Here is an 18884-nt window from a genome sequence, read left to right on the forward strand (position 1 = left end):
CTATGTATGTATATGTGAGAGGAATTTTGAGATTAGTGTGTTACCGATGGAAGTTGAGTTGTAGACGTAGTTGGTGTAATGGTAGGTTGTCCGGGGGAATGTGAACTTGTGAATATGCTGTTCAACCAAGAGCCTTATTGATAACCTAGACAGAGAAGTAGATGTTGTTTTGATGGATCGTTATGCTAGTGTATTGCGGTTTTAGCGTGTGGTTGTTTCGGTGAATTTTCGATCTGAGTGATTTTCTGTTGTGAGAAGCCGAATCTGATGATTTTTGCTTTGGTGGTTTTGATTGGGGAATCTGGTATCTGGTTGGTTTTATATTTGTTAATTAGTGTTGGATTAGAGTAGAGCAGCTCTATTTATTTATTTGTAATAAATGCTTGCTGTTTCACACTAGTCCTGGACACTGCTATTGATTAGTTTGTACCATGGATCTACCTGAGTCATTTTGTTTGAGGTGTATAGATAAGGGTCTACATATACATTCATAATTATGTATGTATGTAGATTGAAAGGAATTTTGAGATTAGTGTGTTATCAATGGAAGTTTTGAGTTATAGAAATATTTTTGTTAGACATATTCCTGAACTTTGAATATGCTATTCAACCAAGAGCCTTATTGATAACCTAGACAGAGTAGTTAGGTGACTCATTTTAAGTAGAATATAATGAATATCTTTGTCACCTTAAATAGCTTTTATGTGGATGTACTGTACCTGATTTTGTGTAGAAATGGCTGACTTTGAAGCTTAGGGTGTGCTTTATTTCATTCTGCATCTTCTAAGAGTTTCAGGGCTTATGTGATGATGTGTTTGCCTGTCTTATGCGATGACCATCGTTGTTTGTTTGCAATGTTCATTTCCCAGAAATGGTGGAAGCAATGAAACAAGTTGCGAGATTGGATGTGGAGCTGACCGTCGAGGAGAGGAATTTGGTTTCAGTTGGGTACAAGAATGTCATTGGTGCAAGGCGGGCATCCTGGCGGATCTTGTCTTCCATTGAGCAAAAAGAGGAGAGTAAGGGGCATGAGCAGAATGTGAAGAGAATAAAGAGTTACAGACAAAAGGTTGAAGATGAACTCACTAAGATATGCATGGACATACTTGCGGTGATTGATGACCATCTACTTCCATCTTCCTCAACAGGAGAATCATCAGTCTTTTATTACAAGATGTAAGTGCATATTTAGATATTCCTCCTCACTATTGAATCTAGCATCTAAGTAAGAACACCCCTGCATCTTTTTTTCTCCACTTTTGCTGACTTTACTTTCAGTTCAATATTCTATTGACTTAGATTTGTGAACTTTGTTTATCATTTTGTTTAGTAGGTTGCTTTTAGCTTAATACATTTTTCTAATATGTTAAGGAAAGGAGACTATTACCGCTATTTAGCTGAATTCAAGAGTACAGATGATCGTAAAGAGGCAGCAGACCAGTCACTCAAGGCGTACGAAGTTGGTTTTTTAACTTACTTTTTCTTGTGTCTGTTTTTTTATGTTTCTTGCTATTCAGTAACTGCTAGATGTAAATTACAATTGAAGTGAAATCCTTTTATGTATATTTCAGTAACTTTGTTTTAATGGATAGTTTTCTGGGTTCATAGGTTTTCGTCATACTTTGATACATCACATGATTTATAATTTGAGGACTTAATTTTGCATTTCAGGCTGCCACTAGTGCTGCTTCCACTGATCTTGCTCCTACACACCCCATTAGGCTTGGGTTGGCCCTTAACTTCTCTGTTTTCTACTACGAGATCTTGAATTCCCCTGAAAGGTGTGCCTGCTCTCTCTCTCTCTCTCTCATTGATTTTTTAAGTATACATCATTTTATTTTACAAAAAATTGGAGTAAAATATTTTTGAAATGAATTTCACATTTTAACAGTAGTATGGTCTTGATTCCTGGAAAATCATGTAGTCCAATTGCAACAAAAGTAAAACGATACTAATAGTATTACAAACAAGTACTCCAGTATGTAGTAAAATTTGATCATGTTTTCACAGTTAGTATGGGTTTAGACACTGTCAAAGGAAATTTCGTTTGGCCATTTTGGTCGTTCATTGGAAGGTTCACTGTAAAATTTGTGTTTGGTACTGATATGGATGTTACCATTGCCAGGGCCTGCCACCTTGCGAAACAAGCCTTTGATGAAGCTATTGCAGAACTCGACAGCCTCAACGAAGAATCCTACAAGGATAGCACTCTCATCATGCAGCTTCTAAGGGATAATCTTACTTTGTGGACCTCAGATCTTCCAGAAGAGGGAGGTAATCATCTTTTCTTCCAACACTACTTACATCAAATTACCATAAATTAATTATCTTGATTTAACAGGTAAGTGAATCTTGCATTTCTAAAGTACAAAATACTTAATTTCGGGACAATGACCCTATGTATTCGAGTAAAAGATCTTTTATCATACTATTAGATAAGATTGAATCTTATAAATGTTGTTCGGTTAAGTTTCTCATCCCTGCTTCTTTATACGGTGCAGGTGAGCAATCCAAAGGCGAGGAGATTCAAGAGGTAAGCGTTGTTAGCTTGAACAAATTTTCACCTTTCAATTCATAACATTAATTACTTGCTTGTTTTAACCAAACTGTACAGAGCTAAGCTTGGAAATGGTGCAGAAGAAGAAATGTGGGAATCATAAGCTTGTGGTTGTGGTGTTGTTTCATTTTTCTATTGAGATTGTTAAATTGTTATGCTTTTTCCTTCAAACTAGTTGCTGAGATCATTATTTTGATCTGGTATAAATCCATTCTGCCAGTTTCATCGTGATTATTTCATCTTGTTAATTGTTCCAAGTATTAAATCTAGAATATAAGTGCAGAATATTTGAGTTTGATTCAATTGCCAATATGTTTATTTCAGAAAATCCCAAAAATGAGTTTCGAAATCTACAGCTTAAATGAGCAAAAGAATAGAAAATCAAAAAAACTTTTGAAAATACAGATTACTTTTGGTTATGTGAAAACAATTGGTACTACGATATTCTTCTAGAAAATCCGAAAAATGAGTTTCCAAATATAAGCAAAATCGAGAAAATTACGTATAGAAATAGAATTAATTTTGTAATGGAAAATGTACCAAAGCGAGCGAACCCAAAAACGTGGATAAAAAGAAGAAGGGTTATCCTTCCTTCGTCCCATAACAATATGGACTTTAGGATTAGTACGTGTTTTATTGGTAAAGTAGGAAGAGGTAGAAAGAAAAAGCAATTGAAGTATTGGTAGTGGAGAATGAAACCTAGTACCTTATACGAGACAAAAACTTGACAAAAATGGAAGATGACTATTTTTGCGGGGCCAAACTCAAAATAGAAAAAGAAGACTATTGTTAAGGGATGGAGCATGGAGGGAGTCCAACGGGTTTGATTGAATTTCAATTTATGCTTCCAGGACAAAACCATCAGGAAATCGATCATCGATGAAAGAAGAGGCAATTCTTCAATAAAATTCTATAAACCAAATTATAATTTTCATAAACAGTGGCTAAACCTATCAAAATGTGAGAGGCAGGAGATGATATGTTGTACTACTAGTGTAAAGCAGAGAATGTTTAAAGGGTAAAATTTTAATTCTGGGGTTCAGTCTAGCATGGATTGGGCCCATAAACACTTTTCCATTGTGTGATATTATAGTTAAGAGTTTAGGATTTAGTTAGGACAATCTAGGAATTAATCATTTACATTAATATTACCATTCAAAGTTATCCACCGAACGTCATCATTTAACCATGGTTATTGAGAAAAATTTATAAGTTTCTCAACAATTTTGTAAATTATCTTAAACGTTTTATAAGTTTATTAACAATTTTGTATTTTAGAAGTTAGAACTGTCACATGATTTTTCATTATTTTTATTTTAGTAAATAATTATACACTACTTTAATTCTTTAATTTCTTGTAAATAAATCCTAATAACTGGATTTTTAACATATAAATCAAATCTAATCGTATAATATCGGGTTTTAATCGTGTAATATTAGCAATGGCAAAGCTACATGGAAGCAAGGGGTACCAATATACCCCCAAAACTTGTCGCCATAATATATTTAGACATATTAATTTATAATTTGCACGCTCATTCCAGTGGTTATCATCTCTCCCATTAATTAACCTGAGTTCGTCCTCTTCCAACAACACATAATTTCTTTTTCTTTTATTTACGTTTTGTTTATTCAAATCTTTTTATCTTTTTTAAATATTCTAATATGAACTTCAAAATAGAAACCCAAACTAATGCAAAAATCTTTATTCATCTGTTTTATTAAATCTTATACATTTTTAAAAATTTTATTCTTTTGTTGTATTTACATTTTGTTTATTCAAGACTTTTTTTTTTAATCTTTTTTAAATATTCTAATATGAATTTCAAAATAGAAACCCAAACTAATGCAAAAATCTTTATTCATCTGTTTTATTAAATCCTTTGGAGTACATTTTTAAAATTTTCATTCTTTTGTTTTCATAAATATTCTAATGCATTTGAAACCTACACAATTCACATATATATTTATTTATTCTATTTTTTTAATCTTTTAAGGCATTTTTCACATTTTCATCATTTTATCTTTTTAAAAATATTCAAATGCATTTCAAACCTATCCAATTCACACATATATTCATTTTTCCTTTTTTTCAATTCTTTTAAAATATTTTTTATGTCTTCACAATATTAGCTTTTTAAAAATATTTTAATAATAATTTAATTTCATATCGTTTTGTCATAATATAGTAGTAATTAGTTTTTATTTTCCAATTCCCTTCTAAATCGTTTCACCGTTTTGGTTTTTTTTTTTTTGAAAATATATAAAATTCGTCGTTTTATTCTAATATTTTATAACATTTGGCCTATAATGATATGATAAATCGTTCCACGATTTTAGAACTTTTTTTATTTTGTAGATGATAACTTTCACCGTTTTGGGTTATTTAAATGATAAATCGTTCCAAAGATATGGATGTTACCATTGCCAGCCTTTTTAGTTTTCCCCCTTTCATTTTCAAAATTCCCTCCATTTTTCGTCTTAGTCATTTTAAAATGCTCATGGCTTTCTACTTTGCTCATTTGAACTTTAAGAGAGGTGTTTTTAACCACTATCCCAACCTGTCTCGGAAGAGGAAGCGGGATAGCTCGGGGGACCATTCTTGTAGGAGATTGGCTATCTCCAGCTGCAACAATTTCTTTGCAGTTGGGTTTGGCAATGGATTTGTGGTATTATATAGTCGTGTTCGAGGCATGAGTTTTGTAAATGTTGGTTTGAGTTGTTTTTCGAAATGGCCAGTACGTGGGATCATTCTCTTGGACTCTAGCAGACTTTATGTAGCTTATGGGAATGGGGATGTTTTTCATTGGGAGAACCCTGTAGGAGATATGTCCACCCACATTCGCATTTGTAAAGGTGACATGGCCATAGATGGGTCTCTACTCGACTTCTCAGGCACACGGACACATTGGGTTGGACTGTATTCAGGTTGGTATATTATATTTAAGATCTGAATATATTTTATTTTCTAAAATTTATTTAATTTTCTAATTTTGTTTGCCTATCAAATTTAGGTGCAGATCTTTTCGTGTGTGGGATTGGTGTGACAGGTGATGTATTGTATTCCGGGGGTAATTTGGAGGTGGGACGATTTGGGAAGATTTTTTTTGTTTTAGATGTGGTTGTGGCGTGCACTGCGGTTGCTGCTTGCTACTTCCATATTCAGACTCCCGGTGACGTTCATGTTCTTATAGAGGGTGGTGTGATGATTGGTTGTGTTGGTGGCGGTGTTAGTTCCGTGGTGCTTACCAATGCACATCGTGTAGCTACCATTTATCGCCCGTCTCATGATGGAGAGATGGGTATCTTGGTTTTACCGCACACTCTGCCACAGTCTGCGCGTTGCTGTCTTAACGAGTCAGTTTGCTTTGCTATAGATCATGGAGGGGCGATTGTTGTCTTCGATGTTGTCGGTGGTGCTCGTCTGTACAGACTAGGCGATAATGCAGCATTGAGAGGCTCCTCGTGTATCTCCGTCTTCCTCTCACCAAACACAAAATACATTATTAACGCTACCGAACAAAACATATTTGCTGGCTTTATTTCTTTCATTATCCTAATTATCTTAATTTCAAATCAATAGAAAAATTAGAATAATTTACCTCAATTTCAAGTTGCATTTCGTATTCACTACTCCTTGTATCTCATACTTTGTTACCATTTGATCCGACACAAATTTTAAAAATTGTAATAGTAAAAAGTGAGTTGAAAAAGTTAATGGACGTGAGTCCTATTTTTATATATAATTTTTCTAATAAAATTTGAGTGAGAATGAGTTAGTGGAATGTAGGGTCTACTATAAAAAATAGATAAAGTGAAAGGTGATTAATTTTTGGGGACGGACGAAAATAGAAATAAATGACAGATTTTCAGGTATGGAGGGTGTAAATGCTTATTTCATTCGACAATCGTAATATCCAAAATACTCCATTCGTCCTTCAATAATTGTCAATTTTATTGTAATTACGAATTTTAAGAATTGTAATGAAAAGTTCGTTAGAAAAGTTAGTTGAACGTGTGACCCACTTTTTATACTGGTTTTATAATAAAATGTGAGTGTAGTGAGTTAGTAGAACGTAGAAATACTTACTATTTATAGTAAAAATAAAATGAGAATGGATCCCCCGCCACAATACGCCACCGTTTTGCTCAAATTGCTACAACCCTTTAAATTCTTTTCAATAGCTATCATTTTTCACTGCAGTATCCTCAATTTATGATTTAAGTTAGCGTCCACACCGCTAGTAAATTAATTTAATAATTTATTGAATAGTGCCTTTTCTTATGGTAATACTTTGTTGAGTACAAATTTTGTCGTTTAAAATTATTAACTAATACTAATATTATCATAAATTAATGTACTTCTTCCGTACTATTAAGAAATACTCACTTTCTTTTTTAGTTTGTTCCACTTTAAAATATCACATTTCTATTTTTTTTAAAAAATTTCCATTCACATTAATATAAAAAATTATATTTTCTCTCTCTACTTAATGTATAAAATAAAAAGGCCTAAAATTTCGTACCATCCCATAAACGTAAAATCTTTTGCGAGATTGAGATATCAGTAGATTATTCAAAATTATACTAGTAATTAGAGCTTGTTGATAATTTGTTTTGCACTAAAATTTTATTAAATTTAAAAACTCATTTTACATTCAAATTTAGTGATCATTAATTTTATTTTCATTAATTTTTTTCTAATTCCATAATTTAAAACTCAACATTTAACCAAAAGTTATGATTTAATAAAAAAAATATCACTAAATTTTTTGTCCAAAACAAATTATCAACAAGCTCAAATTATGATTTTTAATAAACTATCAATATTACATTAATTTATGATAATACTACTCCCTCCGTCCTGCTTGAGGAGTACCGGTTGAGTCAGACACGTGCTTTAAGAAAGTGTTTGAGTGTGTAATAAATAAATGTTATAGTGGAATAAATAAATGTTGTAGTGGATGTTGAGACTCACTTTTAACCCACTTATAACATATTTTATTAGTTTATCCCAATCAGGACTTCTAAAACGGGACATACGAAATTGATCAATCAGAACTCTTAAAGCGGGACGAAAAGAGTTATTTTAAACGATAAAATTTCAATTACTAAAATTTAACAAAGTATTACTCCATAAGAAAAGACACTATTCAATAAATTATTAAATAATTTTGTATTCATTACTAGCGGTGTGGTCGTGTGGCTGTGGATGAGTGCAATAGTAACTTTAATCATAGGCCAAGTAAATTAGAGTACTACTACAATAAAAAATGTAAGCTAATTATAAAGCTTTTAAGGGCTGTAACAATTGAATCACAATGTGAATAAAAAATGGTGGCATATTGGGACACAGAATCCCCTGTTGTGATTCTTCCACGGCAGAGAATCTATTTTTAGATAAAATATGATAATTATTGTGGGACGGACCATTAATTATTTTGGGTTAGAAGGTGTAATAGAATATTGATGCAGTAACATACGATAGGACCAATTTTTAAATCCTGCACTTAATATTTTTCCAAGTCGCTATAAATGAGCATCCTTTCATCCCTTTTATATTTTTATCTCCTCTAAATTTTGTTTAAGTGTCTACTCTTGCTTGTTTGAGTGATGATGTAAACCTAGCAAGTATCATTGACTGCTTATATGTAATAAAACTAGCAAGCAGGGGCGGACGCAGAAAATTTTTCTTGTAAGGGCTTAGTTGTACATATATTTTGTATAGTCAATATATATAATTTTCTTTATTTAATGTCATTTTTCACTAACAATACTTTAACTACAATTTTTTCTTTATTTTTCTGTCACTTTATTATTTTTAAAGAGTAAATGCTATTTTATGGACGGAAAATACAATCAACAAAACTTTAGAAGTAAATAAATACTACCTCCGTCCACGAAAATTTGTCCCAGTTTTCCATTTCCGTCCGTCCCCAAAAATTTGTCCCATTTCACTTTTACCATTTTTGATAGTGGACCCCATATTCCACTAATTCATTCCTACTCACATTTTATTATAAAACCAATATATAAAAGTAGGACCCACAATCCACTAACTTTTTCAACCCACTTTCCATTACATTTCTTAAAACCCGTGCCCGGTCAAACCGGGACGAATTTTCGTGGACGGAGGTAGTAGTATTTTATAGTACATTAAACTAGTACTCCATAACATATATCTAACCTAAAGAATGAAACAAATAATCAGCATGGTTAGTTTTTAAAAAGATAGTCCTGTAATTATCTTTAACTTCTAGTAATAAAAAAAAGGGGTTAGTTTTTAAAAAGATACTCATCTTTATAAAAAAAAGGTTTTGAAGCTATAAAAATTTCTCTGTCTACGCTCGTCACTTATAGTCTATAGTAGCCTGCTATCTATTGTAAATAGGACTAGTAATATTATATTACTAATATTCAATACTCTTCTTCTTCGTTCCAAGTTTCAACATACAACTGCCATTTTACAAAAAAAATCACATAAATATCAATATAATAGAGTAATAGTAATAATTTACAATTAGAGCGCCTATCGTCCTATGCATTGGACGTTCAGATTTCAGAGTACTTATTCAATCATCAGAAAAAGTTAATCAACCCAATTTAATTATTTCTAATTATAACAATAATAAGAATAAAAAGAGTTTTGCACATTTGAATCAAAGAGCTTCAAAACCATAATAGCACTATAGCATATAAAACTTCTTCCATTTCCTCCATCTCAACGTCATCACTAAGACTGTAGCACTTAAAGGACTAAAAAATCAATATGTTGAAAATCATGGCATGCACGAGCTAAAGCATCTTCGTTAAAAGGCATGACTGTCACTTTTTGAAGAGCTTTTGCATTATTAATCACACACAAAGCCAATTCTCGTTCCCATAGAGAACCCAAATATCCCGTGATTTCTAAGTACTTTAGAGACAATTGACATCCAGGTAGATGGCGTGTTTCTACCTCCTTCATTAGATAGATAACCAGTTAAATGTCGAAACTGCAACACAAATCATAAAATTTCATCAAACGATGTAATGGCTGCATCCAAATAAAAAATCACAACTACCTTCATCACAAGTTTTTCTAATGAACCACATGATTCAACCAAACGGCACAGATAGCACAAATGGCGGAATAAAAGCCCTTGATCACCATTTCTCATATCAATAACCAACTCTAGATGTTTTATATTCACAAGATCAATCCAGCTCATCTGAGAATCCGACTGCAAATTAAAATGACATACATTAGTATTTGTTATATACGTAAGTAAAAAGAAATTAAAGATAAATTATTACTACTTGATAAGTATAACAATCCATGTATGAAACTGAGAGGCGCATTAGTTGGAGTTGATCGCGTATACTAGATGATATCCTAGAAAGTAGCTCGGCAAGCATGACTTTATAGTCACGTTCTCCAAAATCGAGTTCAGTAAGCTTCGGAACGTTACTAAGTCGGACAACACATTTGTATAACAAAAAATGCAACTTCAAAGCAACGAGGCTTATTGCATCGCAAATCACAACGGATCCAAGTGGAATAATTTCTGAAAACTTCACAAACTTCAATTTTGAGTGGCCAACAATTGAGACATTACTCAACTCACTACATGATTCAATTTCTAAACATTGAAGAGCAGGGCAATTGGAGACCAAAAATTCAAAGTCTTGACTCGTCAATTTAATGTCACATAGATACAAATCTTTAAGGCAGTCTAGACCATTCGTATTTGGAAGTCTAAGAAATGGACCCGTGGTGTGATGTTGTTTGACACCAGCTAAATGAATTGACTCAGCTTTCTTAGTTATGGCGAACTCGAAGAAACTCTCAAAATAGCTGCCTTGGTGACCACTCAAGTACCTTGTCCATTTTTTCAGCCTTCTTATTAAATTTGATCTCAAGACATTATCTAACATAGTCTGTTCAAGACTAATCATCTCCACTCTTAACATTTTTATTCGAGTGGCTCTATTTGAATTCATAACACGATCGACCATATTTTCAAAATCTGAAAAATAACCTATTCTATGTCTAGGTCTACGGTTTGGAAAATTGAGACAATTGGCATAGTAATGGAGATTGCGCCATCTAGTTGACAATATGCTAGTCAAAGTAGCTTCTTTGACGTCCAACAAAGAGATTATAGATATCAGAATATCACACGGCAAATTGCTAATTCTATCTTCAAGCACCATCTACAATATTTCAGATATAATAATTATTCTACACGATTAAAAAAAAAGGATAGATATAAATCTTCAATGACAAAACATACCTTGTGCACACTTGGTCGACTGCGTTTCGTCATAGGTGAAAACCCTAAAGAGAAAAAACACCGATGGAAAGAGAAGATTAAACCTAAATTTTGGAGAAGAATAGCGGCGGGCCTAAGAGCATCCACAATGGATGCCCTAGTGCATGCCCCAGTGAGAGCCCTAGCGGTTGCCCCCATATGATGCTGTCGTCCGTTGGCAGTGAAGCTGATAACCGGACCGTTGCCATTGCATTGCTCGGTGAAGAGACAGGACGAGTTCAGCACATTGATGTCGTTGTTGGACCCCGCCACGCCAAAGTGAGCATGCCAAATCCAAAGACTGTGGTCAACGATTGCTTCAAGGATCATCGTCGGGTGGGTACCCTTATACCCACTGGTGAATTGGCCTCTCCACGCTCGCCGGACAATTCTTCCACTCCCAGTGCATACAATCAATACTCCCTAACATTCCAGGAAAGCCGTGCACCGTATCGTGCATCCATGAGCAGTCTGGCAGTCTTGGGCATTCGGCTTGCGCAAATATGTGGCGCCGAAGGCATCAATAACGCCCGCACAAAAATTTACCAGACACTCCCGGCCAGTTGTATCCCCGACGTGAAGATACTCGTGGAACATGTCCGCCGTAGTGCCGTATGCCAACTGACGAAGTGCAACAGTGCACTTCGTCAGCGGGGATGGACCCTTTCTATGGGCCGCATCTTCCCGCCACTGGAAGTACTCGTCGCGCGCTTCCAACGTGTGAACAATCTGGAGAAACAACTCTCGCCGCATCCTAAACCGTCGGCGAAAAACCGGCGCGCCCCACCGGGGATGTTCGGCGAAGTAGTCCTCGAACAGACGTTGATGAGCTAGGACATGCTCTCGACGGACGGATGTCCGTCGGCGGATGGGCCTCGGGACCTGCTCTTGGGCCTGCTGTTCGGCTTGCTCTTGCTCATGTATTGCACGAATCCCGGCGAGAATCTGGTTCCCGAAAGCAAACATTGCGCGTTCCATAGACCGACCAATATCTTCCCCGGGAAACATTTTGGAAAAGTGAGTGAAAGAGATATTGCTATGGAGAGAGATGTGTGAGAGTTGTGTGAAAAATGAGAGAAATTAAGGTATATTTATAGAATTGAAAAAGAAAAAAAAAAATTCAAAAACGCATGATCGGGCAAACGCGGGATCGGGCGCGCCTCTGCAATGGGTGCCCGATCTCACGCCCGATCGATCGGGCGGGCGATCGGTCGCGACTTTCGGTTGCAGTCGGGCGTGACCGAGGGCTGCAATGGATGCCCGACCACGCCCGAGCCCGATCTCGGCCGATCGGCCACGCGATCGGGCATCCATTGTGGATGCTCTAAGTTGTACGTTTAAATTATTTGTTGCCGATTTCTTTGATTATTTTCCAAATATTTATAATAATATGTTTAGTGGAGATTTACATTAAACTGGATTGTTATTTTTATTTTTATATCACGTGTTCAGTTTTGACTTTTGAGTATAGAAAGATTTTTGTGTGTTTGCCTTTAAATTGTTAGCTAGTTGAATTGAGTCCGATTGTTGTGAAATGGCTGAGTTTAAAGCTTAAGGGGTGTTTTTTTTTTTTTTTTTTTCATTCTGCCTCTTTGGAGTAGAATATTAGAAATAGTATGAACTATAAAAATAGTCACTGGACTATGCCACTATCTCGCTGTTAGTTTCTGTACTTTCAAAATATCCTCAGACAACACTGGACTATGCCTTTATCTCGAAAATAGTCTTTTTTCATTGTTTCGTGACGAAAATACACTTTTGGGGTGTTTTGGAGGGTTTGGGTAATTTGGTTTTTTTTACAATTTAAATCTGATACTATTTCAGTGATGTACTCCCTCCGTCCCTGCTAAGATGACACATTGCTTAGCCGGTATGGGATTTTAGGAGTTATTGATTAAAGTGTTTAATTGGAAAGAGAGAAGGTGGATGTTCATCTTAATCAATAACTCCTAAAATCCCGTGCCGGCTAAGCAATATGTCATCTTAGCCGGGACGGAGGGAGTACATCACTGAAATAATATCAGATTTAAAGTGTAAAAAGACCAAATTGCCCAAATCCCCCAAAACACCCCAAAAGGGTATTTTCGTTACGAAACAGTGAAAATAGGACCATTTTCGAGATAAAAGCATAGTTCAGGGTTGTCTGAGGATATTTTGAAAGCCCAGAGACTAGCAGTGAGATAATGGCATAGTCTAGGGACTATTTTTATAGCTCAGTCTTAAATTATCAGTTGTATCTCACATTTAATTTATTTGTTGCGATTTCTTTGATATTTTCCCAATTTATTACATTAAGTAGGATTGTCATTTTTTATTTTTATTTTTATTTTTATGTTTATACTACGTGTTCAGTTTTGAATATAGAAAACTACTTTATTTGATTTAAGAATAAAAAAAATTATATGCTTCATTCATTTAATTTTACACTATTTATTTCATTTCAAAATTTTAATATATTTTAAAAATAACTCCTTTTAGGAGTACAACATACTTTTAAATAGCCATTAGATATTGGATCTAACGCTATCAAAACTGCCACGTGGCATACTAACTATATTAAATTTAATGGACGGTTTTTATGATACTCCATCCGTCCCACTTAAAATAACACGTTTTCCTTTTTAGTTTGTCCCAATTAAGATGACACATTTCTATTTTTGATAACTTTTTCTCCCCAATTAATACACTCAACCACTTTTTCTTTCTCCAATTAAATATTCAACTCTCTTTCTCTCTCCATTTAATACTTACATCCAATTATTTTCTCTCCAATTAACCACATTAATCAATAATTCCTAAAACTTCGTGCCGACTAAGAGACGTGTCATCTTAACCGGAACTGAGGGAGTATTAAACAATTCCTATTTCAATGCCAACTACTTTCCTTATATTATCAATAAAAAATGAAAAGTTTTGATACCACCGTGCTAACTTTTATTTTTCCTATTTTTTTCTTTAAGTTAAGAGCATCGTTAACGCCGTGGGCCGGACCGCACCCGCAACCCGCAGCGGTGGAGGGGAGCGTGGAGAGTCCCAGGCCGCGCCTGGTGCCGCTGGTGAGTCTCGGGGTCGCGCCCCGTTGCGGCTTGGCTCTGGGTTGGAGGATGCATGGCCGTGCCCCGGTGCGTTCCAGCCCAGCTTTGGAGGGGGTTCGGGCCCCAACTCATTTTTTTTTTCAAAATTTCTCCTATTTATATGCAATTTGTCGAACATTTTTACGTGAATTTCTCGCTGTATTATACATCTGTCCTCTCGATATTTTTTCGACTATTTTTAGTTCAAATAGAGTGGTTTTTTTATTTCTAGGACTTGTAAATTTTAATTTCTAGGGATTGTAATTTTTTATTTTCAACTGAACAATGAATTTTTCGTGTTTCAATTGTTCAACATTTTTTATTTCACGCGTAAAATAGATTGTAAATTATGAATAGTCAAATTAATAGTTGGGGCCTGGACGGAGCAATTAGAGGAGTTTATCAAGTTCTTCTTAAATTTCCATACGTTTAGTTATTTTCAATGATTGCAAAATATTAGTACTATTAAATAAGCAAAAATCCTACTAATTATAATGCAGTTTATTATTGTTTTTACAACTATAGGCCGAACTAAGAGCCCAGTTTCGGGCTTTAAATCATTCGGCCCATGAAATTAAATTGGTTTTAATCGTTGTATCTGATTTTATGTGCCACATTTGAATCTAAATATTTAGGTCTTTGATTTGTTGATTTTAGGTTTATTTGATTTGCTTATTTAGTTGTACTAGTGTCTACTCCCGTGCGATGCACGAGTTCAATTAATTTTACGGAAACTAATTTAATATATAACTTTATCATCACTCGAATTTGAAAACTAAAAAAAAGCTAAACTTTCTAAACTTAACATCTACAAAATATTTACAATAGGCATATATATAGACTACATATGTATTTGTTCTAAAGTTTTCATCCTATTTTTATCTCTTCTAGAATTCTCTACTTTTTTCTTATATATTCTATTATTCCTAAATATTTGTATTATAAATTATCTTCAAATTTTAATTTAAAATATCTGGCTTATTATTTATTTGAACACATTTTGAACAATAAAAAATACTAAAATAAGAAGACGATGAAACACTACTCACTTGATAAAACATTTTTTATCAATTCATTAGGTTTAGAATTCATATAATCACGAGAATAAATAGGGAATCTTTAATGATCATTTTTCTAGAAAATAAATAAAAGTTGTGGATTAAGTAGGTTTAAGATGGTTTTCTCAATTTATATATAATTATACTTCCGCAAGTTACAATTTGTATATTTAATACTCCTATCAATTTTTTTTATTAAATAGATGTATGAATATAGCAATAATTAAGTATCAAAATTAAATTATAATATAGTAAAATGAATCACAACTAATAACTATAATCTCAATCTAGAGTAATATAAGTAAAATGTTAAAACCTGCAATTAGTATAATATTTAAAATTATATAAAAACAACAAAAACACATATATTGATTAAAATATTTTTTGATTTTTTGATATAAAAAAATAACAATCGTAATTAAATAATACCTAGTAAAATTATGTCTAACACCATCTATATATATTTATAAATATACAATTTATAATGTTCAAAATATGAAAGCCATTGTCATAAAAATATAATAAATATAATCTACCTTCATACTCCCCCCGTCTCTCTTATTTTACCAGTTGTCCACTTTAACTTTTTTTTTTTTTATCATTTTTACAAAAAGAGGGCAGAAAAGTCAATGAGACTGCTAAAGCGGGACGGATGGAGTATTTTTTTAATCAATTTTGAAGATCTAATTTATGAAGGAACTGGCAGCGGAAGCGGTGTTGCATGGATTAACATAATTTAACAATTATTAATCACACCAATAAATCACATAATAATCAGATCTATTTAGCAGATTATTTAGACAAAATCTATTCGCGTAATTCTTACATGTATCATGCTCATAACTTGAATTAATCATGCTTTAAGAATATTGAAACCTAAAACATGGTTTTCTACGGAGCAAAAAAATACCTAATTAATTCTCCAAAGAATTGAAGATGACTAGCTACTTCTCCACGTGACACTTTGAATACTAGACAAAAATCTTCTCTCACGTGTTTGTACTCCGATATCGTGTGTGCTGATCTCACCGAATACTAGTACTTAAATAAAGAAGACAAAAGAAATCCTTTTGGGAATAAGAGCAGAATTCGAATTCCTCTTCACTATGAAATCCTTTTCGAAAATTTCAGGTATGAAAATTGTGTTAATTCTTACTCCTTTATTCTCCTATTTATATTAATTTTCTTTTGGGCCCAGACAGGGATCTATGGATGGTTTTGGATATGGGCTCATCCAATTTACTTTTTACTAATTAAATTGAACCCACAATTTAATATAAGTTATAATTGGAATATTACAAGCAGCCACTACAGAAGTAATATTGAACTCTCCCCATCCAAATCCGAAATTATAAGTAATCCGGGTTTCCGTTTAACTTTCATTTCTCGCGCTTAAGATAAAAATATCCATTAATTAATTAATGTCTGCTATGGACTTAATTAATTAACTTCTTTTTAATTCCAAGAGTGGACTTAGCATGAAACGCTTATTTATTATTCATAGAGTAATCAAACTCCAACTAGCTAGGTTTCGAATAATAAAACCTTGTTTCGAGCTCCTCTTGAGTACATTATCAAACGAGACTCAGCTCGCGCACGATTCAATATAATAGCAATTCTAGCACCATTAGATATTGATCACCACTACCCAATATATCAGGACCATTGGGTTACGAAAAACCCGCACCATTTGATAAGTCAAAGTAATGCATAATCAATACCGTATGCTCAATGCTAACCTACATTGATTAAGAAACAAATATTTATCAAGACCTCGCCTTTCAATAAATAGCCTAAGGACAAGTCTTGCTGTTAGATCCGTTCAGTGCTATACCAGACCAATGTCATCTTATTTCAGTAAGGCTTAGAAATATGCGGACTGTCATTGCAACCTTTCTCGATGGATAGTCAAATTCCAACTAGGTTGTGAAATTCATCTTTTTCTTTGTTTAGAACTGACCGTGTTACCTTAAAGTGGACGCCGCCCACAACCGGTCTACTAAAACAAAGACTTAGACTTTGTTAAGTTAACTTATACATTTAAACATGCATTAACATCCATTAAATGTAAAACATAACAACATTATGACAAAAATAATCTGTTTTATTCATTGAAAAATAAAATAAGAGTTTTACAGTATTCAATCACTCGAAACGTGATTTCTAGTATACAAAGATCTAATTTATTAAATTAAATAATAAATTCATCACATTAATCCAAGTCATCACATAAATCCATAAGAATTTATTATATCATATATGTCTCATAAAAAAAATAATCATGTAAACTCTTCACCGATATAATTGGGTCAACTAATCAAAAAATGTATTGCTAACAAACTATTTATTAAGTATAGTAACTCATTCATATTAAAACATTACCCTCCGACTTCTCTTTTTACTCCAATACCCCTCTACCTTATCATTTTCCCAACATCTTTTATCCGCCTCCATCTAGCTTGGGTGCCCTTCTTCATCACCAGTTATCATCTCCTGCACTTTTCTCGTCCTGCACCGGCGCAATCTATTCCATAAGTCAGTTTTTCACTATCTACATGTAATAATTTAAAACAAAAATCAACTACATACCCTATATTACAACTTTTTACCATTTCATTGATTTAGGTGCTCTTTTTGCATAAAAAAATCTGTGGAAGTGACGAAGTTTGAGATGAATATGCAATGCATTAACTACAAAATATTATAGATGACCAGTTTCTATGATACTATATTCTATTTGTAAAAAATTATTATAGCTAAGACAAAAAAAATTAAAACAAAACTAACAAAAAATAAAACAAACTAACATTAAGAAAAACATGTACGCGAAAACAATGTGATATTTTATGCTATACTTCTTCTTTGCTTTCGTTTGCCATTTCGTTGACTTTGAATGTTCTCTTTGCATGAAATATGTGAAAGCGACGAAGTTCGAGATGGATATGCAATGCATTAACTTCAAAATATTATAGATAGTTAGTTTCTATGATTTATTATATCGGAAAAAAATAATTTACAATGATAATATAAATTTTATGCTTGAAAGTTGAAAATTTTACTATTATGTAAAAATGTTCATAATGATTAAATAAAATTAAATATTATTAATGAATATGTGGTGTCATCAATCAATCATAATATTAAATGTACATAAATATCATTATGAATAGTATAACAACCTTTCATTTTCTATAATAATTATGACATATTTTATAATTATTAAAATTGATACTCATAACTTACATATGTTTTAATATATGGCCAAAACTCACCTTTTATATATGTTTCTATATTAATTATGACATATTTTATAAATAATAAAATTTATACTCATAACTTACAAATATTTCAATATAAAGCCAAAACTCACCTATTATATATATCAGTGTAACAGCCGTGCTATGCACGGATTTTTAATTTATTATTATATTCATACAAATTTAAAAAATTAAACAAACACATTTTTCTAATATTCCTTTTATTGTATGTAATATTCAAAAATAAAATTAAAAAAATAAAATATAATAATAAATTATACATAATGATCAATTTAAATCTAAAGAAAATTTTTAGTTACAAAAATCAATTCTAACAAAAAAGATTTCTTTCGACTAACATATGAACAAATAAATATAAAAAAATTGTATTGTATCCTTAAACAACAAAACGTGCTATGCACTAAAACTTGTTTGTGTAAATGATATAAATTAAATTATTATGCATCAAAAGTAGAAAATTTAAAATTTATTTAATAAAATATTTATTTGGATATTATCATAATATTTCTCTATATACTACAAAATAAACAAAAGCAAATATTATACAACATATATAATTTATACCATAAATTATAAACCTACTAAAACATACAATGATTAAATCAAAACAATTATACTGTACA

At 32.7% G+C, this 18884-nt stretch overlaps 2 protein-coding genes across 2 annotated transcripts; both read left to right on the forward strand.

Moving 5' to 3' along the window:
* The first annotated feature begins 849 nt into the window (after positions 1–849).
* LOC125202756 (14-3-3 protein 7-like) lies at positions 850–2791 on the forward strand. The gene is made up of 6 exons (XM_048101205.1): positions 850–1176; positions 1372–1459; positions 1672–1781; positions 2126–2274; positions 2502–2533; positions 2615–2791. Exons 1-6 carry the CDS (start codon positions 872–874, stop codon positions 2618–2620), a joined length of 690 nt encoding a protein of 229 aa, XP_047957162.1. The 5' UTR covers positions 850–871; the 3' UTR covers positions 2621–2791.
* A 2267-nt stretch (positions 2792–5058) lies between these two features.
* Positions 5059–11134, forward strand: LOC125200426. The gene is made up of 3 exons (XM_048098069.1): positions 5059–5485; positions 5572–6024; positions 11034–11134. Exons 1-3 carry the CDS (start codon positions 5059–5061, stop codon positions 11132–11134), a joined length of 981 nt encoding a protein of 326 aa, XP_047954026.1.
* Positions 11135–18884: the final 7750 nt, after the last annotated feature.

This window comes from Salvia hispanica, chromosome 1 (assembly GCF_023119035.1).
Source record: "Salvia hispanica cultivar TCC Black 2014 chromosome 1, UniMelb_Shisp_WGS_1.0, whole genome shotgun sequence".
NCBI classification, from domain to species: Eukaryota; Viridiplantae; Streptophyta; class Magnoliopsida; order Lamiales; family Lamiaceae; genus Salvia; species Salvia hispanica.

Excerpts from the sequence above, each read along its gene's own strand:
- LOC125200426 (XM_048098069.1), top strand. The coding sequence starts at position 5,059 with ATGGCTTTCTACTTTGCTCATTTGAACTTTAAGAGAGGTGTTTTTAAC. Across the intron at positions 5,486-5,571 it reads TTGGGTTGGACTGTATTCAG|GTGCAGATCTTTTCGTGTGT; the intron begins GTTGGTATATTA and ends TATCAAATTTAG. Across the intron at positions 6,025-11,033 it reads AGCATTGAGAGGCTCCTCGT|TGAAGCTGATAACCGGACCG; the intron begins GTATCTCCGTCT and ends GTCCGTTGGCAG.
- LOC125202756 (XM_048101205.1), top strand. The coding sequence starts at position 872 with ATGGTGGAAGCAATGAAACAAGTTGCGAGATTGGATGTGGAGCTGACC. Across the intron at positions 1,460-1,671 it reads AGTCACTCAAGGCGTACGAA|GCTGCCACTAGTGCTGCTTC; the intron begins GTTGGTTTTTTA and ends TTTGCATTTCAG. Across the intron at positions 2,275-2,501 it reads AGATCTTCCAGAAGAGGGAG|GTGAGCAATCCAAAGGCGAG; the intron begins GTAATCATCTTT and ends TATACGGTGCAG.